This window comes from Watersipora subatra, chromosome 1 (genome assembly GCF_963576615.1).
Source record: "Watersipora subatra chromosome 1, tzWatSuba1.1, whole genome shotgun sequence".
NCBI lineage: Eukaryota > Metazoa > Bryozoa > Gymnolaemata > Cheilostomatida > Watersiporidae > Watersipora > Watersipora subatra.
Genome location: NC_088708.1, coordinates 46,869,495 through 46,897,278, shown reverse-complemented (window position 1 = coordinate 46,897,278; position 27,784 = coordinate 46,869,495). Strand labels below are relative to the sequence as shown.

At 33.3% G+C, this 27,784-nt stretch overlaps 1 protein-coding gene across 1 annotated transcript in view; it reads right to left on the bottom strand.

Moving 5' to 3' along the window:
- Window positions 1-758: 758 nt before the first annotated feature.
- Window positions 759-27,784, bottom strand: part of LOC137388318 (uncharacterized) — a 51,362-nt gene continuing 24,336 nt past the window's right edge. The window contains exons 2-5 of the mRNA XM_068074806.1: window positions 3,185-3,253; window positions 2,356-2,480; window positions 1,695-1,786; window positions 759-963 (exon numbers count right to left, since the gene is read on the bottom strand). Of these exons, the coding sequence (XP_067930907.1) occupies window positions 759-963; window positions 1,695-1,786; window positions 2,356-2,480; window positions 3,185-3,253 (491 nt within the window). The remainder of the gene's footprint in view (window positions 964-1,694; window positions 1,787-2,355; window positions 2,481-3,184; window positions 3,254-27,784) is intronic.

Sequence of the window (27,784 nt, the reverse complement as noted above, 5' to 3'; positions counted from 1 at the left end):
CAGTGACAGCAACATAAACAGTGGCAGCAACATAAACAGTGGCAGCAACATAAACAGTGGCCGCAACATAAACCTAATAAGTTTATATTTTAGCAGTCATTAATCACAACCATAGTTGTTTTATTAAACCACCTTTTTCATGACATTGGCTGTCTAGCAAGTTGAACGCCGAATTATATGCCTGTTATTTGTTTTGACTGAAACTTGAATAGGGCTTGAATATGCTTGAATACATTTTACTTAATCTGTACAACATCGACGCAACAAGTAAGCAAGCACTCAATAGCTCTAAAAGATTTTGACGATTCTTTGAGATTACTTAGATATTATCAGGCCACAGTATCATCACGTTATAATAACAGTATCATAACAGTATCATAACAGCATCATAACAGTATCATAACAGTAACATCATTGTTTCACAACAGTATCATCACTATTTTGTTGAAATACTGAAGTGAAGATCCCTTTAAGCCACAGCCTTAATTAGTGTTTCTAAAAATAACTCTCTTCTCTAGGGTTACTCAGGAACATTAGTTAAAAGAGAAAAGTGTTTTATGTGATCAACTAGCTACCTTGTCTAATTTGCCTAATTTGAAATAGAAGTATATAGAGTCATTGCAGCAAGTATATCAGCATATTAGTAAAGAAGAAGGTATTAAAACTTGTTTATTAATTATGAATTCAATAGAACAGAAACATAGAAAAATATTTAAAACATTTAGTAAATAATCTAGTAGTCCATGTTCAGTCCTATTTCATTCCAAAAAATGCAACTCAGTTTTTATCTCTTCAGATTGTGGTTCTATGATACAAACTACAGACATGAGTATGTCGTAATTGAGGGTTCCTGATGCTTTCTTCCAACCACATGTAATGTCATCCTCAGTTAGCGTGTAAAACAAAACGGTGTTTCTAAAATGAGACCATTTGTCATTCTTTGTACAAAACTCCATGGCAAACCTGCAGAGACAGGAGTGAGAGTCAATTTACAAGAAATATTCATAAAAAAACAAGCTGACAAAATAGCTAAAATGGAGGAGCAGTACGCAAGAGGTGACGTGTAAATTCTGATTATTTATTTTATGAGGCAATTATATGTTATAGTCATACAGCGTAGTGAATTTTCATTCATAACCTTTGGGTAGCATAACGTGAATGTGGAACAACATTGATAGCAAAATGGTTTAAATAGGAGCCAAAGACTAATATTAGAGCTCAGACTATTCCTTGAGAGTAAACTTGTATTTATGCTTATGATAATTTGGTTTCTTTTTCTTTTTTTCAATTTTGTCTCTCTGAGTGGCAGGATATACAGACGGTTGAAGTGATTTCATTTGGTATACAGCATGCAATGATGATTCTCTCACTAGTGTAATTTATGATAGGCTCCAGATAAAGAATTCCAGCATATGTACAAACCACGCTTTGTGGAAAATACATTATTTTTAATACATCATGAATTGCAAGTTGGGCCACTATAAACACTAAAGCAGTTATTCTTGCCGATATCATGAATAAAATGGAAAGGCAACTCACTAAAATACAACACAACGCATTCACCCATAAGAGCTTTCCTCCCAGAGATTTGGTACTATCCAAATGTAAAACTTAACAGAATATGTTTATAAAAATTGAGTATTGCTGACTTAATCTAGTTCATCACGTAACAAGAACATCTATAAAATACTTACCCTTCAGGACACTTGATAGCATTGTCTGGTGATGTAAGATGGTACATCACTTTGATGTCATATCCTGTTGCTGACTTACACTGTACCATTGCCTAAAATTATTCAATCATAGACGTAATAAACATTTGCTATATGGTAAGGCAAATTGTGCAAATGCTGGCTGGCCATCGACTTCAGGTCAACTGCACCAAAAGGAAGCTGAGCCTTGTAAAGGACGACCAGCTGGTTTTGCCCAAAACAGAGACCAGAACATATATAAAGACCTGCGACGCATCCCCAAGAGGAACAGGTATCTGCTCTATCTTGTACCATATGTGCTAGACCTATTGATGAAATATGTACTTACAGTACAATACCATGCAGTGGTTTGTTCTTTAGTGTAAAGAAGTAAAGGATTGTATGAAATCCTTTAAACTGGTAGCAGTGGCAGAATTTATTAGATCCCAGCTCTGCACTAAATTTTACAGAAGTCAGCTTATTTCAAATCATCATAGAATAGTTCATAACAACTTTTATTACTTGTCCAGAATTATGTCACAGTTAGATCTCAACTTGGAAGGCAATTATATCACGATTTGACGACCTTATAAAAATCATAACCCATAATGAAATAAATTGGCTACAGGAAACATGTCATAAATTAGCTAAAAGGTTTACTCACTTTAACTTTCCCTCTGACGCTCCATCGTTTGAAGGCGGTGCATTTTCTTGTATTATCAGTGTATAGACGAGTTCCATCACAAATACTTGCATCATGACAATGACACTCAGCTGCGTAGTATCCATCTATGAATAAAACAGCGCAGTGTTTGAAATGTCATATATAGTCATTCTATGCATAATTATGTATACATTATGTATATTATGTATACAAATATGTATCAGAGTGACAGACTTTATATCAGATACACACAGAAAGAGAGCTGCTTCTGAGTGTGCAGTATTGTACACAGTTGATTGCGTATTTCTTATTTAAGGGCTAGTTTCCAAATCAGGTGAAACATCCCAGTGGCTGGCTTTCAGAATGCATTTTAAGGAGGTTTTATCTGTCACTTTATAGAAAAGTTGAACAGCGCTCAGCTTTTGTGCTGACTGTGAGGCCAGAAGCTACTGGCAGCATTCAGGTTTAACTAGATTGTACTAGATTCAACTTCCTGTTAATAGTCTAGTACTAAACAAAACACAAAATATAGTACATTTGCAAGTCACAACAAACATGCCTGCATACAACAGGTAAATACTAAAGATAACACGAGAGAGTGCATCAGTTGATAGCCGATCCATGTCGTTGAATTTCCTTAGATTATCTTAACGCTCATTAAGTTTCAGAATTTTGCTTTTCTTCTGAAGCAAAAAATTATCATGTTATATTTAAACTACGATTTGCTTGTCATCTAAGACAACTCCTTGACTAAAGTTGGTTTGTATATTATAATTGTCATTTAAGAAGGTTACACTTTAATAGATAAAATAAATAGCTCATCTCTTACTTGGGCAGACGACATGGGAAGGTGAATCATCTTTGATACCACTTTCAGGACCTTCTAACCAAAACACACCTAGAATAAAAAGGAAGCATATGAAAACTTAATTAATAGCTAAATTTAAAAAATTTTGGATTTGTTATCGTTTCTGCTGTATATGTATAACATTTATGCAAAGGTAAGACAGAGGTTATAAAAAGAATATACAGAGGTAATACAGAGGTAATACAGAGGCAATACCGAGGTAGTACAGAAGTAATACAGAGGTAATACAGACTCTGTATTACCTCTGTATTACAGAGGCAATACAGAGGTAATACAGAGGTAATACAAAGGTACCACAGAGGTAATACAGAGGTGATACAGAAGCAATACAGAAGTAATACAGAGGTGATACAAAGGTGATACAGAGGTAATACAGAGGTGATACAGAGAAAATATATAAGTAATACAGAGGTAATACAGAAGTTAATGCGAGGGAGAAAATAGCAGAAATTCCATAGCAAGCTTGTTACATTTACGCAACCATTTAGATTTAAATTGCACATTCTTGCACCAATTATTCTACAAATTCTTATTTTACAACTAGATTTTTAGGTATATACATATAAAATTAATATATATATATAGGCCTATATATATTTATATAAATTATAATACAAAATATAAAGAGCACTTGGCTGTTAGTTAATCTCTACAAATTTGCTTCAAGCAGATATAGGTCTGCTCTCATTAAGCGATAACTTCAGAAAGTTATCACCTGATGAGAGCATGACGCTTATATCTACTATAACAAATTTATATATATATTAAATATCTATATATATATATATATATATATATATATATATATATGTGTGCATATATACATATATACTATATATGGCAATAAGACTGTATCAAACAGAAAGTCTATATAATAAGAATATATATGTTTACTATCTGTACTACCCGGCATTGCCCGGGTAATAAAAAAGTCCTTGGACAGAAAATCGATTTGTATTTAACATAATATGTTAGAATGGCAAATGTTGTTATATTATAACAACATTTGCCATTCTAACCTTTAAACTACATATCATGAGAAAAGTGTTTTGTGTAGTTTAAATAAATTAAGAGAAAAATGAAAACACCTGTAATGGGTTTCAAACTTTGTCAAACAACAGTAACTTTCCAACTTCATATCATGAAGAGAAGGTTTTGTGCTGAACAACTAAATTAAAAATAAACAAAACAACTGTAAAAGTTTTCAAACGACTGTAAGTTTAAAATTTCATAACTTGAAAGAAGCTTTTTGTTGAAATAAATTAGAAGGAAAATAAAAATGTAAAGGTGTTTAAATGTAAATGTGAATTCATGAGAGAGTAATGGCTAAATATAGTCTATTTCGCTACGACTACAATCAAAAATTATTTGGTATACAATTATATGATTTTAGTTCGTTTCAGTCTTGTCATGCGAAAATTGGCATGCAAAAATATCGTAGCCTATAGACATTTATAGACTGGTAAAAAACCCATAGTCATTATCTGATGCAATCACCTCCTGGTAAAAATCATCATAATTAAAAATAGTACCAAAATACTATGTTAACCTTGCTAACTATAATTACCTACAATGACTTTAATGCATTTTGTGGTTATGATTTGCAAGATAAACCATGAAAATGTACTACATGAAGAGTTTTTACCTTCGAGAGAGACATGCAAACTAAACACTGAATTTAACTTCAATGAACTTAATTTACTAAACACACACTTGTATAAAGTTTTAGTATGCATTTTAGTATACTTAAAACTTTTAAAAGAAATTTTATCATTCACGTTAGCGAATCATGTTTATTATAACGAATACCAGATATACCGAATAACGGATACGGATAACTCGCCATGGGGAGTTCAGTGACGTGTATCTTTTAGTAACGTAGATAATCGATACACTAATAGTCAAATTTCAAGTTTGAGATCAATTATTGTTGATTTCATGGGTCGAACAAATTTGCCTTTACGAAAAAAAAGATGAAGAAACATCGCGGTACATATACTTAGGTACCAAAATATTTCTAAACAGAAGCATCGTAACGCATGGGCGCCAGGCTAAAATAATTATCATGCGCATGAGGTATGCAGGGTATGAAAACATCTCTGATCAGTATGCCATTCTAGCTCAGTGGTAGAGCATTTGAATACGAAACTTTCCGATGCATTCGTCATGAGATCGAATCCATTAGAAGGTGGAATTATAATACCAATAACTATAATAGCTACATTTTAATAGCTGTAGCTTTACCCAAGACCTGCACTTGGGTAAAGCTGAAGGCGTGAATGCGATTCCGCCCGAACTTCTCAAAGTGGGACCAGACTCGTTATTCAAGCATATACACATACTCATATCTAACAGCTGGGCTAGGAAGTCAGTCCCCCAAGCTTTCAAGGATGCTAAGATCTCTACACTCTATAAGAACAAGGGAGAGAGAGGTGAATGCAACAACTACCGCGGTATCTCCCTTCTCAGTGTGACAGGAAAATTACTGTCAAGAATACTTCTATCAAGACTGCTCAGAATAGCTGAAGATGTATACCCTTAATCACAGTGCGGTTTTAGATCAGGACGCTCAGCTACTGATATGATATTCGCTGTCTGTCAACTCCAAGAGAAATCTCGGGAACAGTGCCTCTATATATGGCTTTTGTTGATCTAACTAAAGCGTTTGACCTTGTCGACTGAGGTTCCTTGTTTACAGTTCTCAGGAAGACTGGCTGTCCTCCCACTCTTCTCACCCTAATTGAGTCATTCCACAATGGAATGCAAGCTCGAGTACAGTTCAATGGTCAGCTCTCCAATGAATTCCCCAGAAAACGAGGTGTCAAGCAAGGTTGCGTCTTTGCCCCAATCTTCTTTGACATATCCTTCTTGTATGTGTTCAAAGTGACAGACAGACAATTTCACCAATCCAGTGGTGTTTTATTCCTCACACGCGGCGATGGAAACTTCTTCAATCTTGCCCGCTATAAAGCGCGCTCTCTTACTGAGAAGTTCGTCATCAAGGAACTGCTATATGCTGATGATGCAGCAATATGTGCCTCGTCCCCAGAAGACCTGCAGTTTATGCTCAATCTCTTTGCTGTATCCTGCCAGCGCTTTGGACTGCAGATTAGTTTGAAAAAGACTGTGACTATGTCACAAGCTTCTGACCCCCATGTATTCTCAATAGATGACACTAACCCGCAGGATGTTGAGAAATTCACTTACTTTGGGTTATATCTCTCAAAGAATACAACTGTAGACAATGAAATCTCCACAAGACTAGGAATTGCCTCCACCGCCTTTGGCAGACTAACCAAGCGTGTATGGAATAACCGACACATAGGTATCAAAACCAAAGTTTGTGTGTATGAGGCATGTGTTTTCAGTATCCTTCTATACGGTGCTGAAACATGGGCCATCTACCGACCACAGGAATCGAAGATCAGTGCCTTCCACACTCGGAACCTAAGATTCATTCTCGGTAAAACGTGGGAGGACAAGATGACAAATGAAGAACTGTTCATGCAGACTGGCTCAGGCCCCCTCTCATCTAGACTGAAGTTCATACGGCTTCGATGGGCAGGGCATGTCAACTGTATGCCGAGCATGAGAATCCCACACATGATTCTTCATGGTGTGTTGGTAAATGGAACCCGCCAAACAGGCAGACCTCGTCTTCGGTTCAAAGATGTCTTGAAACGAGACCTGAAAGACTTCTCCTTGCAGCCTGAGACATGGACCTCTGTCTCCAGGGACAGACCTAACTGGCGGAGCTCGCTGCATGCTGGCTGCAAAGCTGATGCACAAAAAACATTAGAAAAGCTTCGGCTGCAACGACTGAACAAGTCTCAGAGATGGAAGAGAGACACAATCCAAGCATTGTCATCCTTGACAGAAGCATGCCACCCCTGAGCTGGACAAACAGAAAACAAACTGATGACAAACTTTGAGAAATATATACATATATAATTTACCATCAATTTAGTTATAGTAATTAAGAGAACATTTGCGTTAAACATATCAAAATCTACAATATCAAAATATGTAGGTATAGTATATATAGATACTGTTGAGCTTTTATAACCTACAATAGCAATAAAAAGTATTACAGTACATTGTAATAAAGCTTACATGTGAAAAAGCCTTCTTGTCTATCCAATTTAAGAAAGTGTTTTTAGTGCTGTATTGAATTTAGAAGATTTAACAAAAAACATTCTAATAAAATTAAAATGAAATCAAGTTTAATTTAGTTGGTAAAAATCATCATGCTATTGAACAATAACTGTTGTTGTATATTGATTATTGATGTCTTTGAAAGTCTACAGTTTAATATGTTCATAAAATCCCTGAATAATGTGAGTGACAATAAACAAGTGAATGCCTATATTTCTCTGTAGAACGTCTGTTGTAAGCTTCTGTCTTAATCTAAAAGTCTTGATGATGATTTCAATCAAAAGTTTTAAACTGTTTGTTAGTTAAATTACAATATCTCTAGTCATGTACCCATAAGATATAGACACTAATAAAGATATAGACATACCTAAAGTACAGCCAGCTGAGAGCAGAAGGCAGAGAGCAATGTATTGAAGCGCCATGATTCTAGGACAAAGTTGTTTTAATGGGTGCTGCAAGGTCTTTAGAATATATAGATTTGTTCAGGCTACATCTAATCATTATTGGTTGATTCAGTCTCTGTTAGACCAATCAGCAGCAAACATGGTAGCATTTGACTAATCGGCAGTGGGTTTCTTGTAAATCTGACCAATCAACAGGTAAATTTTGATGAGCTAATACTTCAGTCATAACAGATTTACGTCAACACACTTCAGCTGTTAAGAAAAAACATGTACTGTTATAAGCACAAATATCCGCTATAGCATTCTTACATCTTTGAAGACACATCTATTTATTTGGAATATTATAGTTATGGGACAGTTTCATTTTTTGATTATTTGTCAACAAAACATTGCATTGCAACATCATTTAGTAATAATTAAAAGCCAGAAATAAACAAACAACAATATTTAAATAGATAAACTTGATAAATAGATAAACTTTAATAGATAAGACGTTATTCTCTTCTTTTCAGTAAATTATAATAATATCATACTAATATCGTAATAAAAACAAAATTCAGCATAAATAGCAGTTTTTTTATCAATCTTTCGCTTATGCAATTAAATCAATGCATCAGCATGTATTTTGTTCAGTCATAACAAAAAAACCTAAAACCTACTCTTTCTTGTTTTCATGCACACATCTACATGTAAGTTGGAGTTATCATGCCTTGTAAGACAATTTCCAAGTAGTTTACTGATGCCTGAGATTAGTTGAATATAATGACGTCAAAGTTATGATATCATTCTTTAACCAGATTTAGTCATTGATTTTAAATTATTAGACTCGTTATATTAAAGTGCAAATGTATTGTGCTACAAAGTTTATATAATCTTAGATGTAGTATTAACTACGATCATTCTAGTTTAGTTTTTCATCTAACAGGTACTACTGTCTATGCATGCATATGCTATGATATAAATTTCAAGGAATATGGTTAGCAACCCAATTTAGAGCTACATGTATTAGTATTTGTTCAACAATGAATATGTTAAAGATATTGTTGTACATATTTTACTACACGAGCACTCATACAAGTGTTTATATAAACTTCTGGGTAGCACCAGAAAACAACTGTTTGAATTTCACACCTGTAGCACAGATATAAATCCATCAGCAGCATTCAGGGCTGCCAAGGTGATGTCACAGTGCACAAAAACATTTGCTTTAATGCATGATCTCATTCATTTAGGACTTAGTTAGTTCTTAGTGCAAAGATCAATAACCAGTTCAGTGCACTGCACTAATTTAAGAAAATACCTAAACTAGTGCCTTACATTTATTATCTCGTTTTACCTAGTAGTAGTGCTAATGTAATGCGTAGTGTGTCTTATGTTCACTAGTGCAAAGCACGGTAGCTGTACAATTTTACTTATCTGTCATTAGTCAAATATAACTTCTATCGCAATTTAATGTCTTCTAGTGCATGTTTCTTGCTTCATGTTATACATGTTTCACGGGTGCGCAAGAACTTAATTGGGAAGTTAGATAAAACAGTTTGCTCAAGTTTGTATCTTGTAAAGCAGTTTTTTTGAGTACTCACATGCTTTAGTAACCTAATGTGGGGCTTCCATGATATGTTATGCATGCTCACCTGAGAGGTTTTGCATGCCCGCCTGAGAGGTTTTGCACGCTCACCTGAGAGGTTTTTGCATGCTCACCTGAGAGCTTCTGCATGCTCACCTGAGAGGTTTTGCGTGCTCACCTGAGAGGTTTTGCATGTTCACCTGAGAGATTCTGCAAGCTCACCTGAGAGGTTTTGCATGCTCACATGAAAGGCTTTGCATGCTCACCTGAGAGTATGCATGCTCACCTGAGAGATTATGCATGCTCGCCTGAAAGGCTTTGCATGCTCACCTGAAAGATTATGCATGATCACCTGAGAGGTTTTGCATGCTCACCTGAGAGGTTTTGCATGCTCACCTGAGAGGTTTTGCATGCTTAACTGAGAGGCTTTGCGTGCTCACCTGATAGATTTTGCAGGCTCACCTGAGAGATTCTGCATGCTCAACTGAGAGGTTTTGCATGCTCACATGAGAGGCTTTGCATGCTCACCTGAGAGATTATGCATGCTCACCGGAGAGATTATGCAAGCTCACCTGAGAGGTTTTGCATGCTCACCTGAGAGAAAATGGATGCTCGCCTGAGAGGCTTTGCATGCCCACCTGAGAGAATATGCATGCTCGCCTGAGAGGCTTTGCATGCTCACCTGAAAGATTGTGCATGCTCACCTAAGAGGTTTTGCATGCTCACATTAGAGCTTTTGCATGCTCACCTGAGAGATTCTGCATGCTCACCTGAGAGGTTTTGCATGCTCACCCGAGAGGTTTTGCATGCTCACCTGAGAGGTTTTGCATGCTCGCCTGAGAGGTTTTGCATGCTCACCTGAGAGATTTTGCATGCTCACCTGATAGATTTTGCATGCTCACATTAGATGTTTTGTATGCTACCAAGATTGACTTCCCCACAATTGTAAGAAGCAAATAAAAGACAAAAAGTGAAAACAAAGTAAAAAAGTAATTATTAAATTTTGTTGATATTTGGGTTAATAATGACATACTTTGGCTCCTACCAATAGACAAGATGTGTTCAACTAAAACACTCCAGATTAACGTATATCGATCTGCCTCATAATGATTTAAATAAAATTCTGCTTCATTGGTTCTACATTTTATTGCTGCCTACAGAATTATCTATGTCAGCATTTTCAATGACTGAAACAGTGTTTTGTTTTCATTTTATTTTATGTTAAAGTATGAGATTTTGTACTTACTTTTTGTGACATTCAATACAGTCTAAATAAGAGAACAAACAGTAAATATAAACTTGCTGACCATTGCACTATTCAAATATAGTATTGTTTACAATCAACAGCTTGACAGGTTAAAAATCAACCAGATGGGCTTTGGTGGAGAACATGAAACTCTCTTAAAAATAGATGTAAAATTAGATAGAGTTAGAATGTATAGATGAAAATTAGAATAGATATAACATTAGATCTAAAAAATCACAACTAATTCCTTACGTTGAATATGATGGTTTTAGCCATTCGATGGGATGGTCCACTCCAAGCCATAACTTTTAATCATTTTAACATGTCAATCACCTCGATTACTGCTCTAGCTCTGGCATTCAGAGCAATTATAATATTTTTGTAAAAAAATACTTTTCGTTAAAAACAAGTTCGGCTTGTCTTAGCTACTTTTTATACACCACTATTGAGCATTTAAAGGTAAATGTTTTGAGTCGGTTTTCAAACTTAGGAAGCAGCCAGTTAGCATTAAGCATGCTTTATTGTTAAACAGTGCATATAATGAAACAAGAACGTTAAAGCTGAGGAAGCAATTATAGTAATAATAATATAATATAATAATAATAATAACTATTATTATTATAATTAGTCACTAATATTACTTTCATTATGCTTTAAAACTAAATTTCTTGCCTCTGCTTCCAATTTGAGTAACTAGAAAATATTTTGTAAAAGGCATCTGGAAGCATAATCGTTGTATAAATTTTACATGCTTAAAAAACTTTCTAATTGAAATGTTGCCTAAATACCCATTTTTAGCGTATTAAGATTCTAAAGAAATGTTTTACAAATTACTTTAAGATCAATAGTGACTCATCAGCTTACTGCTAAAGATATGACACCAATAACAATAGCTCTTCTAAATGATAATGTTTGAAGCATCAAGACTGCTCACTGTGAAGCTGTTTAAAACAAAAGAGATTGTCTGAATCTGGTACATGTTGATATTTCTACACAAAAAAGCTGGGCAATTAAACTTTTCAAGTTTTTGTTTGCACTTGTTTTTGTTTATGTTTGATAATATTTATATATAAATATATATATATATTTTGTTTGCACTGTCAATTTCTACTTGAAATAACATGCCTGATCCTTTACAACCAGACAGACAAATGTGAGCAATTTTAACATTCTTCCTCACAGTTTGGTAATTTATTGGTGCTTTTGCACTACATTTTGAATAGTTTTATTCTTCTACTGCATAGATGTGTACTGTCAAATATGATTATAATGTCAAAGAACCATACTTTATAAAAACTGGCTGTTTATACATAAATGCCAAATTTTACTCTGTTACTTTCATAATTTCTTTGGTGAACCGTATTAACCATAATTCAATTAAAACATTTATGGTAAAATTGGACATCAGCATAAAATAATTTATGGTAATATGTTGTGTTATGAGCAAACTTAAAAAGTCATCTGCTAAAGAAACACTTTAGTGTGACTAAGAAGCTTTTTAGCACCGATTAAGGGTAAGATTGTACTTTAAAGTGATACATTGAAGAGTCTAGCATTAATAATTCAGCTTACAATCAAGGTTTACTGTGACTAAATTCATGGAACAAAATAAAATTAACTTATAGATAAACTTGCATAAAAATAACCGTAAACAAAAATTTGAAACTAAGATGAAATATCACAAGTCATAAAGAGATAAAAGAAAATGAGAAGCTCCTAAATTGTAGAGAAAATACATGTAACTCAAGTTCCAAAGAGAAGACAACTCAAAAGATCATATAAAGTTGCCAATTTTTTGCGAATAATAGGTACAAAATTTTATGCCACAGAGTCTTCTAATTTGTAATGTTATTTAGAATGTTGACCTCTCCAACAAAATTTATGTAAAAAGTTCAATAGTTACATACACGATGAGTACAACAATCTATGAGTTGTTCAGCTTGGTATAATTTATAGTTTTATTGATGCTTTCCATCTAAAACCACCTATAATTCAAAATTCTCCTACCATGAATATGTTTTAAAGTTGTTTCCCATTAGTAATGATTTGACTATATCTGTAAAAACTGTTTACACTCTATTAATCCAAGTGCGGTGATAATGCCTATTCAAGCTTGGGTCTCCTACCGGAGACCCAAGCTTGAATAGGCATTATCACCGCACTTGGGTTAATAGAGTGTAAACAATTTTTACAGATATAGTCAAATCGTCCTACGATATAGTGATTTCATCATAGGTCTCCTACCGGAGACCTACGTGTTTTGGAGTTGCAATACCTTAAAACTGTCTACACTTTGTTTGCCACACTGAGTATTTATTAAAAGTATTAATAAAGTAAAATTAAAGTATTAAAGTAAATTAATCAAAATAAAAGTAATTGAACAAACTTGAAATATTTACATGGTGACAAGAGTAGCCAAGTAGTCTGGAATTAAACCAAAGCATGGCAGAATTTCAATTCTCAACACATAAACCACTTGCTAGACATGATCTACCACTGTAATACAAGATATTTATAGATGATTTCAACAATCTTTTGATTGCCAGTAAAAAAGTTTAATCTAATGACAAAGTCAAGTTGGCATGACTGCTGCGAACTATTGGTGAAAGAGGTAAATATATTTACGAAACTTTAGTTTTTCTAGATTGCAAAAGCAAAATTGTTTATGACGATGTGATTGGCCAAATGGATTTGTTCTGCAAACCCAGGAGAAACCTGTTCAACATAAGAGATCATTTTCTTATGCGTAAATAAAATGGCAGCTCAGTTGATGAATATCTTACTGAACTAAAATCATAAGATACACTTTGTAACTTTCAAGATCAACTTGACTCTCGGATTTTACACACTTTTACTTTTAGTCTAGATGATAAACAGCTTGAAGAAAAGATCAAGAAAATGGAAAGAGTCACACTAGAAATGTGTCATTTCTTTGCCGTCATGAGAAAACAAGCAGGGAAAAGGTATCTGCAAAAGCTACAGTTGCTTCCATCGGTAAATGCTCACATCAACATTTTACCAAAAACAAGCGACACACAGCTAATAGAATTAATAAGTTCAAACCAAAACAGCCAGAACATAGGTCAAGCTGTACAAGATGTGAGGTCAAATCACAAGGTTGATGAGTGGCCAGCCAAAGGTGAGACCTGTGCAAAATGGAAAAAGTTTAATCACTATGCATGTTGCTGTCGTATTCAGTCAACCACTTCTAAAAATCAATCTTCAATTCATTGGTTCAATATGTCGTGAAACCTGTAGTAAGCACTCATAGTCTACAAATATTAAGACAATTGACAAACTCACACCAGTTCTCATGGATACAGGTGCTCAGTGTAACACACTTCCCGCTAAGTTAGTTAGCCAATTAAACCTTGAACTGAGACATGTGATACTAAATTGCATCTCTAATCTAAACATCAACTAGTTCTAGCCGAAAAAGCCCTGGTCACAGTACTGTAGATGTCAAAGGAAAATCAGCCAAGTTACAGCTTAGGATTATTCCATGAGGTTACAGGTCGGTGATCGGAGGAAATTATTGTCTAAAACTAGACTGGTTACTAGAAAGAATACATCACCTGAAGTAAACGCAGTTTAAATAAACCACTTCCAATATCACTACCAACCTAGCTGACTACAAGGATGTCTTTGAAGGTCTCAGATGTATTGAAGGTCAACACACAGTAGAAATCGAGCCCACCGTGTCTCCTGTTATTTATGGTCCAAGAACAGTTGCAGAGTCTATGAAAAGTGATTTTATCAAAGAACTACAGAAAATGTTGAACAACGATGTTATCACTAAAGTTGATGAGCCCACAGGTTTTGTCAACAGCTTGTTCATGCATAGATGTATTGACCCAACAGATCTAATTAAAGCCATCAAATGCCAACACCCCTTCTTCCAACCATTAAGAGTATCACAGCCAGGATGCTAAATGCTCAGGCTTTTAGCATTTTTGATGTCCACAAAGGCTTTTGGCAAATTGAGCTCAACAGGAAAAGTAATCTGTTGACCACTTTTAGCACTCCGCTAGGACAGTTAGCTCTCAAATGACTACTATGTGAAATCAAAAGTACTTCAGAGGTATTTAAGGTAGCCATAGAAAGAGTTCTGTAAGGTTTGGAAGCTGTGTCAGTAATAATAAGCGACATACTGATCGATGCTCCAAACACTGCAGTACTAGATGGAAGAGTTAAAGTTGTACTGCATAGATATACAGAGAGAGCTCTAAAGCTAATCTAAAGAATTCACAATTAGAAGTCCCTGAAGTTAAATATGTGGTACATGTTTTATCTGATGAAGAAGTTAGACCTGATCTAGCTAAGATTAGCACCCTACAGAACTAAAATCCCCACATTATGTGTCTAGACTCAAGGGCATACTCAGAATGGTCGATTACCTCACAAAATTTGTACCAAGCTTATCTCAACATGTAAAGCCCCTCAGAAAACTGACTGAGAAGAAGGTTGACTTTATTTGGGGTGACCTTGAGCAGCCGTGTTATATCATCAAACAGCTGAAATCCAGTTCTGCAGTACTGAAGTACCATTGGCATTTATAAAGCTTTGAATAATGACTCAATTAATGTCAATTTTTATCAAAAAAGTAATAATTCAATTCCAAACCCTTATATGTAGTGTTAAAATCGATTAAATTCGCAAATTACTAGCAAAAGCATCAAAGTTAAATTCTCAATTCTTTTGCTATCCTAACATTAATGACTCTGTTCAATTTAATTCTACCAAGTAAATTAAGTCAACTCTCAATCAATTCTTGCAAAACTTGACCTATGATAATATATCAAGATAACAATAAAATAATCCACAATCGCTAATATAGCCACATGCATTAGCTCAGTCTATTGACTGTTTGTATAGCAAATGTCAATAATTTCCCTAAGAATTTCATTGCTTTTTTGGGTGGAATTAAGTCATGCCTACCATTTTTTGCTGGCATACACCAAGTATTTTTACTAAGAAAGCAAATTTTCTGTTATATAACTTCAATTTGAAGTTTTTTTAAAACAGCCAAAAATAGTGCAGGAATATAGAAAGGAAAATGTTGTTGATTTCATTTGTTGGTTCCATAAACATTGTGTCACAATTTGATTATTATTCCACAAACAAAAATATTTTTATTGTATAAATTAGGCAGTGAAAGTCTAACAAAATGTCTCTAATGTACCTATTGTGTGGTGAAACTCAGCCGGATCTCCAAAATGAGTCTAATCAGTCATTTATATAAACAGTACGAGTGTCGTAAGATAGAAAAAATAAAGTGCTATGAAAGTGCATTCAACCTCTATCTTAGAGTGGCAGCAATGTAAACAGTGGCAGCAATGTAAACAGTGGCAGCAAGATAAACAGTGACGGTGACATAAACAGCGGCAGCAATGTAAACAAAGGCAGCAACATAAACCTAATAAGTTTATATTGTAGCAGTCATTAATCACAACCATAATTGCTTTTATAAATTATTTTTCTCATGATGTACGCTGTCTAGCAGCTTGAATGCAGAATTATATGCCTGTTAATTGTTTTGTTTTAAAATAGTACTACGATGATACAGTATTATGATGATACAGTACTATGATGATACAGTACTATGATGTTACAGTACTATGATGATAGAGTACTATGATGATAGAGTACTATGATGATAGAGTACCATGATGATACAGTACTATTATTATACAGTATTATGATGATACAGTACTATGATGATACAGTACTATGATTATACAGTACTATGATTATACAGTACTATGATGATAGAGTACTATGATGATAGAGTACTATGATGATACAGTACTATGATGATACAGTACTATGATTATACAGTACTATGATGATACAGTACTATGATAATAGAGTACTATATGATGATAGAATACTATGATGATACAGTACTATGATGATATAGTACTATGATGATACAGTACTATGATGATAGAGTACTATGATGATAGAGTACTATGATGATAGAGTACCATGATGATACAGTACTATGATGATACAGTACTATTATGATACAGTACTATGATGATAGAGTACTATGATGATAGAGTACTATGATGTTACAGTACTATGATGATACAGTACTATGATTATACAGTACTATGATGATACAGTACTATGATAATAGAGTACTATATGATGATAGAATACTATGATGATACAGTACTATGATGATACAGTACTATGATGATACAGTACTATGATGATACAGTACTATGATGATAGAGTACTATGATGATAGAGTACCATGATGATACAGTACTATGATGATAGAATACTATGATGATACAGTACTATGATGATACAGTACTATGATGATACAGTACTATGATGATAGAGTACTATGATGATAGAGTACCATGATGATACAGTACTATGATGATAGAATACTATGATGATACAGTACTATGATGATACAGTACTATGATGATAGAATACTATGATGATACAGTACTATGATGATACAGTACTATGATGATAGAGTACCATGATGATACAGTACTATGATGATACAGTACTATTATGATACAGTACTATGATGATAGAGTACTATGATGATAGAGTACCATGATGATACAGTACCATGATGATACAGTACTATGATGATACAGTACTATTATTATACAGTACTATTATTATACAGTACTATGATGATAGAGTACTATGATGATACAGTACTATGATGATACAGTACTATGATTATACAGTACTATGATGATACAGTACTATGATGATACAGTATTATGATAATAGAGTACTATATGATGATAGAATACTATGATGATACAGTACTATGATGATACAGTACTATGATGATACAGTACTATGATGATAGAGTACTATGATGATAGAGTACCATGATGATACAGTACTATGATGATAGAATACTATGATGATACAGTACTATGATGATACAGTACTATGATGATAGAGTACTATGATGATAGAGTACTATGATGATACAGTACTATGATGATACAGTACTATGATTATACAGTACTATGATGATACAGTATTATGATAATAGAGTACTATATGATGATAGAATACTATGATTATACAGTACTATGATGATACAGTACTATGATAATAGAGTACTATATGATGATAGAGTACTATGATGATAGAGTACCATGATGATACAGTACTATGATGATACAGTACTATTATGATACAGTACTATGATGATAGAGTACTATGATGATAGAGTACCATGATGATACAGTACTATGATGATACAGTACTATTATTATACAGTACTATTATTATACAGTACTATGATGATAGAGTACTATGATGATAGAGTACTATGATGATAGAGTAATATGATGATACAGTACTATGATGATACAATACTATGATGATACTGTACTATGATGATACAGTACTATGATGATACAGTACTATGATGATACAGTACTATGATGATACAGTACTATGATGATACAGTATTATGATGATACAGTACTACAATGTTACAGTACTATGAGGATACAGTACTATGATTATACAGTACTATGGTGATACAGTACTATGATGATACAGTACTATGATTATACAGTAATATGATGATACAGTACTATGATGATACAGTACTATGATGATACAGTACTATGATGATAGAGTACTATGATGATACAGTACCATGATGATACAGTACTATGATGATAGAATACTATGATGATACAGTGCTATTATTATACAGTACTATGATGATAGAGTACTATGATGATAGAGTACTATGATGATAGAGTACCATGATGATACAGTACTATGATGATACAGTACTATGATGATACTGTACTATGATGATACAGTACTATGATGATACAGTACTATGATGATACAGTACTATGATGATACAGTATTATGATGATACAGTAATATGATGATACTGTACTATGATGATACAGTACTATGATGATACAGTACTATGATGATACAGTACTATGATGATACAGTACTATGATGATACAGTATTATGATGATACAGTAATATGATGATACAGTACTATGATGATACAGTACTATGATGATACAGTACTACAATGTTACAGTACTATGAGGATACAGTACTATGATTATACAGTACTATGGTGATACAGTACTATGATGATACAGTACTATGATTATACAGTAATATGATGATACAGTACTATGATGATACAGTACTATGATGATACAGTACTATGATGATAGAGTACTATGATGATAGAGTACTATGATGATACAGTACTATGATGATACAGTACTATGATTATACAGTACTATGATGATACAGTACTATGATAATAGAGTACCATGATGATACAGTACTATGATGATACAGTACTATGATGATACAGTACTATGATGATACAGTACTATGATGATAGAGTACTATGATGATAGAGTACCATGATGATACAGTACTATGATGATACAGTACTATTATGATACAGTACTATTATTATACAGTACTATGATGATACAGTACTATAATGTTACAGTACTATGAGGATACAGTACCAGAATTTATAGTAGAGCTCTACTATAAATCCTTGAGAGAGTCAAGGATTTATAGTAGAGCTCAGAATATTCCTGCAGAGACTCAAGGACTACCAGTAGCTCTCACCTATTTTAATGCAAGTGGTAACACCAGGCGCAATGATGTATTTGCGTGCAATGGTTTGCTACAAACTAATTCAAAAGGCTCTTTGCTTCTAAAGAAAATAAACCCTAGCGCCTCACCCATTTTAATACAACTGGGTGTGAGGGGTGATTATAGAATGAACCAATCAGCTTGCATATACATCTTGTGGAGTTTGCTTGCAAAAAAATGATTCCTTCACACAATAAAAAACTTGAAAAAATTAATTAGGTAGCTATTCATTAATAAGGATTTCGAACAACTATTTTTAAATCTATTTATATATATATTTCTTGAAGTTTGTGTGTTCGTGTATTCGTGTATTCATCGTATTGATTGTCTAGCTATAGTTATTATTTTAGCGTCGCGCCCACACAGTACCATGCCTCTATCTATACTGTATGTATATATTTCTCAAAGTTGATGTGCCCATCCAAACGTGTGTCTTTCCGGCTATAGCTATAGCACACGATGACTACTTTACCAATGCAGCTACGCGTTACGGCGCCCCTGTTAAAAAATACTTTTTGTATTGTTCAATTACTATATCTGAGGTCAAGACCAATTCTTATCACGCAGAAAAATGTACTGTATTCGAGAGAAGAGCCTTAACATTCTTTCTCCTTCTGGTCAGACAAAGTACGATATGTCATTTTTGCATTTGTACCAGTATCAAGAAATAATAGTATCGTGTTGTTTTCAATGTTTTTTATAGATATCTTTTGGTGGAACAGCAACCTTTTTTAAGCACATGCATGTAGACACACACCTCTATGCAAGAATTTCAATTACAAAAAACAAACATTTTTTGTGTAAGTTTTATGTAAGTACATGTACTTCCTAAGTTAGAAAACAGATAGTTACTTATGTGGATGACATTATAGTCGATTCAGATTCAGACTTTCATGATTACACAAAGAATTAAAATAGCAGCACTTGCTCTGATGGTGGTGAAAGTGATAGTTTTGTAAGAGTAAGGAACGTTGTAGAGGATTGTTTCAGCTTCGTAGCGATCATAGCTTCACATAGCTTTATCAATACATAAAATATAGATACATTGAATTTATTGCATGGCAGTGTCTTTTTTAAAATATTGGAAACATAAAATATGTAACAAAAATGTTCTAGATAGAGTTTGAAATTGAAAAAATATTGTTTACATATCATAAAGCAATATCGGGCATTTTTTGGTAAAATTGCTTGCCATAGGCCGATAGCTAAATTTGTACATAGATGACAGTGAAAGAGTTAAACACACACTTTTGTACAAAAATTTTTATCATCATTTCAATGTATTCAGGATTTTTTATTTTGTTTTCCCAGTTTGTAATAAATGTATCATTACCAAATCATCTTTTATTGTAATCGTAGTAAAACCGACTTAATTTGGCTATTACTTGCTAATTATTTCACATTTATATCCAAACGCTTTTATAGTTGTATTATTTTTTTGTAATTTATTTGACTTGCACAAAACCGTTTCTTCATTATATGAAGTTTGAAAGTTACAGTTGTCTGACAAAGTTTGAAAACCTTTACATTTTTTTCTATTTTCTATTAATTTATTTCAACTACACAAAACACTTTTATCATGATATATAGTTTGAAAGTTAGAATGGCAAATGTTGTTATATGTTAAATACAAATCAATTTTTTGACCAAAGATTTTTTTACTACCCGGGCAATGCTGAGTAGCACAACTAGTATATATATAAAGCTAATGGTAAGAAAATAAGTTACCAATTTTCAAAACATGAAATTCTAGTGTCATCCAAAAATGATCTGGTCTTTTGTGAAGTAAGTTGCTAACAACAAAGATCTGAGTTGGCTCGAGTTTCAGATCGTATAATGCTATGATGATTTGTACGATGAATGTAACACAGGAAACATCTCTAATCTTATTGTTATTTAACTGTTCTGGTACTTTAGAAAGTTTTAAAAAGTGCCAATATTTTCTGTGCTTGTAGATTTATTTATTTATGGTATCCACATCTATTATAATCTAGTTCCAAGATATGTCACAAAGAGTTTATTTTTGTTGCAAAAAAAGCATTTCGACTCATTGCAAATCTGCATCATATTTTCTCACATATTATTCCAACGAATGATCTTTCCAACTCTTCTTACTCTGCCTATGCTAGATGTTTATTTTCCTTCAATTCAAGGTTTCAAGATCTTTCATAGTTCGTTTTTTCGTTTTTTACAGACAGTTACAGGTTTTCAACTCATTTCAACTTAGGTGATATAAACAAATTGCATACAACCACTAACAATTATTTTGAAAATATCATTGCCAGCTACTTTAGCAATGATTCACCTAATATTCGTTCACTTAGCAGAGAAAGGCATTTCAGACACTATTTGTCAGACTATTTATTTGATTTCAATGGCTAACTGTTGCCTTTTTATTATTTTTTGTTTTTGTTTTACTATTTTTGTAAGGCTTAATTTGAAAAAACATTTCTATATTTGAAATGAAATTATTGTCAATAAAGTGCTATACAGATAGGGTAAACTTTTATACTGTTGTTCATAAACCAAACAAACAGGAAAATGCAATTACTCGCTATCTTTCACCCTTTGAACTCAGCTAACACACAACATTAGAGATTAGGCCATTTTTATATTTCTTTAGTGCCTAGCTGTGAAACAGTTTTTTCAAATTTTGCTACTGTTGATTGATTTGTAATAGTTTAGTCGCATTACACACAACAAAATACAAAACTTGCATTGTAATGAGATATGTCTAAGCTGACAATTGAATGATGGGGTTGTTTTATTTTAGGCTAGCAACTGTTTCCTCATATTCTATTGTAGGTTTTCTAATTATTCAAAGCAGATAGGTATACAAACGAGGTACATACTAGTACAGTATATATATATATATATATATATATATATATATATATATATATATATATATATATATATATATATATATATATATATATATATACAAGGTAGGTAGGTAGGTATACAAACGAGGTACATACTAGTAATTTTGATCTGAATATAGTTTAATCAGCTTAATCAGAATATAGTTTAAATACATATATACATAAATATATATACATAAATATATATATCCATAAATATATATATATACATAAATATATATACTGTAATATATACAATATATATGTGTATATATAAATATATATATATACATGTATATATACAAAGTATATATATATATATATATATTACAGTATATATATATATTACAGTATATATAAACAAAGTATATATATATATATATATATATATATATATATATATATATATATATATATATATATATATATATATTACAGTATATATACACATGTATATATATATAGAAAGTAGGTACGCATACAAACAAGGTACATGTACATACTAGTAATTTTGATCTGAATATAGTTTAATCATCTGTTGAAACTAACTCTGTTTATTCATCGATCTGTAGCAGTATTTTACAAAGTTTAAACTTGAAAACAAAGTCATAAAAGTTCAGAGCTGCTCTTTTGAGCTTGTTTGATAACAGTTACTCAGTTTTTTCTTAAAATAGTCGCAGAAACATAAACCAAGTTGCTACGATAACAATTAATTAAATAGAAAAACCTTTGTGTTTACACAGGGTGCAAGATACACAGATACTGAATAAATAAGGATGTCCATGGCAATCCAGAATCAACATGTCAAGATAAGAAATTCGATTGCAAGAATATGGAGAGGGAAATGTTGTTGACTTCTTTTGCTGGTTCCATAAACATTGTTCCACATTTTGTTTATTATTCCATTCCATTTCATTCCATAATATTGAATTTCCTTGTCAGTTGGCTATAATTATTTTCAGTCAACAGTACGTCATGGCGCGTAACCAGTGTGCAGTCATCCATACAGTCTAAGTTTGCTGCTATGCCAATTAAATCATGCTTGCTGATAAGCTCATTATTACAAACTTTTTTAGTACACCCTTTAGCCAAGTTTTCTGGCTTAGATATCTCACTCTCTGCTGTGTCTACAGCCTCTCTATCAGCCCCAACTACATCATTAACCAAGACAAACTCCTGTTTGGTTGGCATAACTTTGCTAAGAACTGGAGCTGTCTCACTAGCTTCGGTTAACTGCTCCCTCTTTTCATTTCCAAAAACAAAATAAACAAAATCTATGTCTGCCTCGGCCAAACTATGCTCTATCTGAACAGTACTGACTCATCTGCAATATTGTCAAGTGTCATACTGTTGTCAATCTCATGCATGTTTCTATTGCCATCCCTTATACTTAAAAGTTGACTTGCAACAAGCTTTACATTACAGTTATTTGGTATCAAAAGGTTCACCATGTCTTACTCTGCTGTGTTGTAGGTTCAAAGTATGTGGAAATGCAATTACAACATCTTAAAAGTTCAAAAACAAACAGTTAAAAAAAGCGGCCGTAGGTTGGAATCCCTCTTAAAACGGCTCAAATGGTACGTAGTTGATTACAATGTGCTTCTGTTTACACTTTCATGCAAGCTCATTTGTCAAAATATTTTTACAAATATACTTCACACATTCAATAAAACCATGTCTATTGTTCTTATGCATCTATTTCATCATCATTTTGTTTAAAACCTGTCTCGTTCCACCTCTACTAAATACCCATTTTTAGCGTATTTAGATTCTAAAGAAATGTTTTACAAGTTACTTTAAGATCAATAGCGACTCATCAGCCTACTGCTAAAGATATGACACCAATAACAATAGCTCTTCTAAATGATAATGTTTGAAGCATCAAGACTGCTCACTGTGAATCTGTTTAAAACAAAAGAGAAGGTCTGAATCTGGTACATGTTGGTATTTCTATGCAGAAAAGCTGGGAGCTCAAACTTTTCAAGTTTTTGTTTGCACTTGTTTTTGTTTTTGTTTGATTTTTGCTTGAAACAACATGCCTGATCCTTTAAGTTAGAAAGACAATTGTAAGCAACTTTAGCATTCTTCCTCAAGATTTGGTAATTTATTGGTGCTTTTGCACTACAGTTTGAATAGTGTTATTATTTGAAATATTGCATAGATGGGTACTGTCAAGTATGATTATTAGTGTAAAAGAGTTATACTTTACATAAGATAGTTGTTTATACATAAATGCCAAATTTTACTCTGTTAATTTTATAATTTCTTTGGTGAACCGTATTAACTGTGACTCAATCAAAATATTTATGATGCAATTGAACACCAGCGCAGAAGAAATTATGGTAATATGTTGTGTTATGTGCAAACATAAAATTCATTTGCTAGAGAAACACTGTAGTGTGACTGAGAAGCTTTAAGCAATGATTAAGAATAAGGTTGCACTTCAAAGTGATACATTGGACAGTTCAGCATTAACAATTCAGGTTACAAATAAGCTGACTAAAATGCATAAAACGAAATAAAGTTAATTTATCAATTTTCATAAAAATAAGTGGAAACAAAAATTTGAAACTAAGATGAAATAATACAAGTTATAAAGAGATGAAATACATTGAAAATCTCCTAAATTGTAAGAGATAATTTCCATCACAAAGAGAAGACAACTCCTAAGATCATTTGAAGTTACCATTTTTTTGCAGATAATAGGCACAAAATTCCATGCTACAGATCTTCCTAATTTGCAAAGTTGTTTAGAATGGTGACCTCTTCAACAAAATTTGTGCAAAAAGTTCAATAATTACATACACGATCAGTACAACAATCCTGGAGTTGTTTAATCAATATTTAACAACTTGTGGATTGTCGCATAATTAATGGTTTTATCAATGCCTTCCATCTGAAATCATCTACACTAATAAACCCAAAACTCTCCTTCCATGAATATATTTTTTTAATTGTTTCCTATTGAGAATCATTTGACTACCTGTAAAAATTATTTACACATCTCTATTAACCCAAGGGTGGTGATAATGTCATTCAAACTTGGGTCTCTAACAAGAAACCTAAATGTTTTGGAGTTGCAATACCTTGAAGTTGTCCACACATTGTTTGCAGCATTGCGTATTTTTGTATGGCACTTCCTTTATGGCTGGCTGGCAAAATAAAAGTATTTTAACAAACTTGAAATCTTTATCCAAAGACATCACATAACATGATGACAGGCACAGCCAAGTAGCCTGGAATTAAACAAAAGCATGACAGAATTTCAATTCTTAGCACATAAACCACTTGCTGGACATGATCTACCACTAGAATACAAGATATTTATAGATGATTTCAACAAAATTTTGGTTGGCATTGAAAGAGATTAATCTAATGACAAAGTCAAGTTGCCATTACTTCTGCGAACTATTGGTGAAAGAGGTAAATATATTTACAAAACTCTAGTTTTTCTAGATTGCAAAAGCAAAGATGTTTATGATGACATAATTGGCTAAATGGATTTGTTCTGCAAGCCCAGGAGAAACATGTTCAACACAAGATATCATTTTCTTATGTGTAAACAAAGTAGTAGCTTAGTTGATAAATATAGAACTGAACTGAATAATATAGAACTCAACTGAATAATACTGAACTAGAAAAATGAGATAGACTTTGTAACTTTCAAAATCAAATGGACACACTGATATTATACATTTTTGCTCTCTGGAAATGAAAAGAGTCAGACTAAAAAATATTGCGCCATTTCTTTGCTGTCATGAGGAAGCAAGCAGGGAAAAACCATCTGCAGAAGCTGCAGTTGCTTCCATCGGCTAATGCTCACATCAACATTTTATCAAGAACAAGCGACACACAGCTAATGGAATTAATAAGTTCAAACCAAAACAGCCAGAACATAGGTCAGGCTGCGCAAGATGTGGGGTCAACACATAAGTTTAATGAGTTGCCAGCCAAAGGTGAGACCTTTGCAAATTGCAAAATGCTTAATCACTATGCATGTTGCTGTCGTACTCATTCAACCACTTCTAAAAATCAATCTTCAATTCATTGGTTCAATAAGTCATGAAACGAGTGTGCACTCATAGTCTACAGATGTTAAGACTCTTGACAAACTCACACCAGTGTGTAACACATTTCCTGCTGAGTTTGTTAGCCAATTAGACCTTGAATTGAGACCATGTGATACTAAATTGCATCTCTAACCTAGACATCAACTAGTTCCAACTGGAAAAGCCCTGGTCACAGTAGATGTCAAAGGCAAATTAGGCCAGGTAGTGTTTGTGATTATTTCATGAGGTTACAGGGCAGTGATCGGAGGAAATTATTGTCTCAGACTAAAACTTGCTACTAAAAAGAATACATCACCTGAAGTAAACATAGTTAAGTCAACCACTTCCCATACCACTACCAACCTAGCTGACTACAAGGATGTCTTTAAAGGTCTCAGATGTATTGAAGGTCAAAACACGGTAGTAATCAAGCTCAGCATGTCTCCTGTTATTCATGGCCCAAGAACAGTTGCAGAGTCTATGAAAAATGATGTCATCAAAGAACTACAGAAAACGTTGAACAACGATGTTATCATTAAAGTTAATAAGCTTACAGGTTTTGCCAACAGTTTGTTTATGCATATATGTATTGAACCAACAGATCTAAATAGAGCCATTAAATGCCAACACCCCTTCTTCCAACCATTAAGAGTATCACAGCCAGGATGCTAAATGCTCAGGCTTTTAGCATTTTTGATGTCCACAAAGGCTTTTGGCAAATTGAGCTCAACAGGAAAAGTAATCTGTTGACCACTTTTAGCACTCCGCTAGGACAGTTAACTCTCAAACGACTACTATGTGAAATCAAAAGTACTTCAGAGGTATTTAAGGTAGACATAGAAAGAGTTCTGGAAGGTTTGAAGCTGTGTCAGTAATAATAAGCGACATACTGATCGATGCTCCAAACACTGCAGTACTAGATAAAAGGGTTAAATCTGTACTGCATAGATATACAGAGAGAAAGGTCTAAAGCTAATCTAAAGAATTCACAATTAGAAGTCCCTGAAATTAAATACGCGGTACATGTTTTATCTGATAAAAGATTTAAACCTTATCTAGCTAAGTTTAGCACTATACAGAGCTTAAAGTCACTACATTATGTGTCTGCATACTTGAAATGGTCAATTTCTTCACAAAAGTTGCACCATGCCTATCTCAACATGTAGAGCCCCTCAGGAAACATACTGAGAAGAAGGTTGAATTTATTTGGGGTGACTTTGAGCAGCAGTGTTATGACAATATCAAACAGCTAATATCCAGTTCTGCAGTACTAAAGAATGACTCGATTCATTTCAATTCTCATCAAAAGATTAGCAGTTCAATTCCCAATTCTTTTGCATCATACGTTGTGTGAGAATCGATTCAATTCACAATCTACAGCAAAAACATCCAAATTTCAGCTCTTAATTCTTTAGCTATCCTAACTTGGATGACTCGATTCAATTTAATTCTCCCAAATAAACAAAATCTATTCTCTATCAATTCTTGCAAAAATTTACCTATGACAATATATCAAGAAACAATAACCCACAACTGCTAAATTAGCCACGCGCATTAGCTCAGTCTATAGACTGTTTGTATAGTAAATGTCAACTATTTCAGTAGGAATTTCATTGCTTT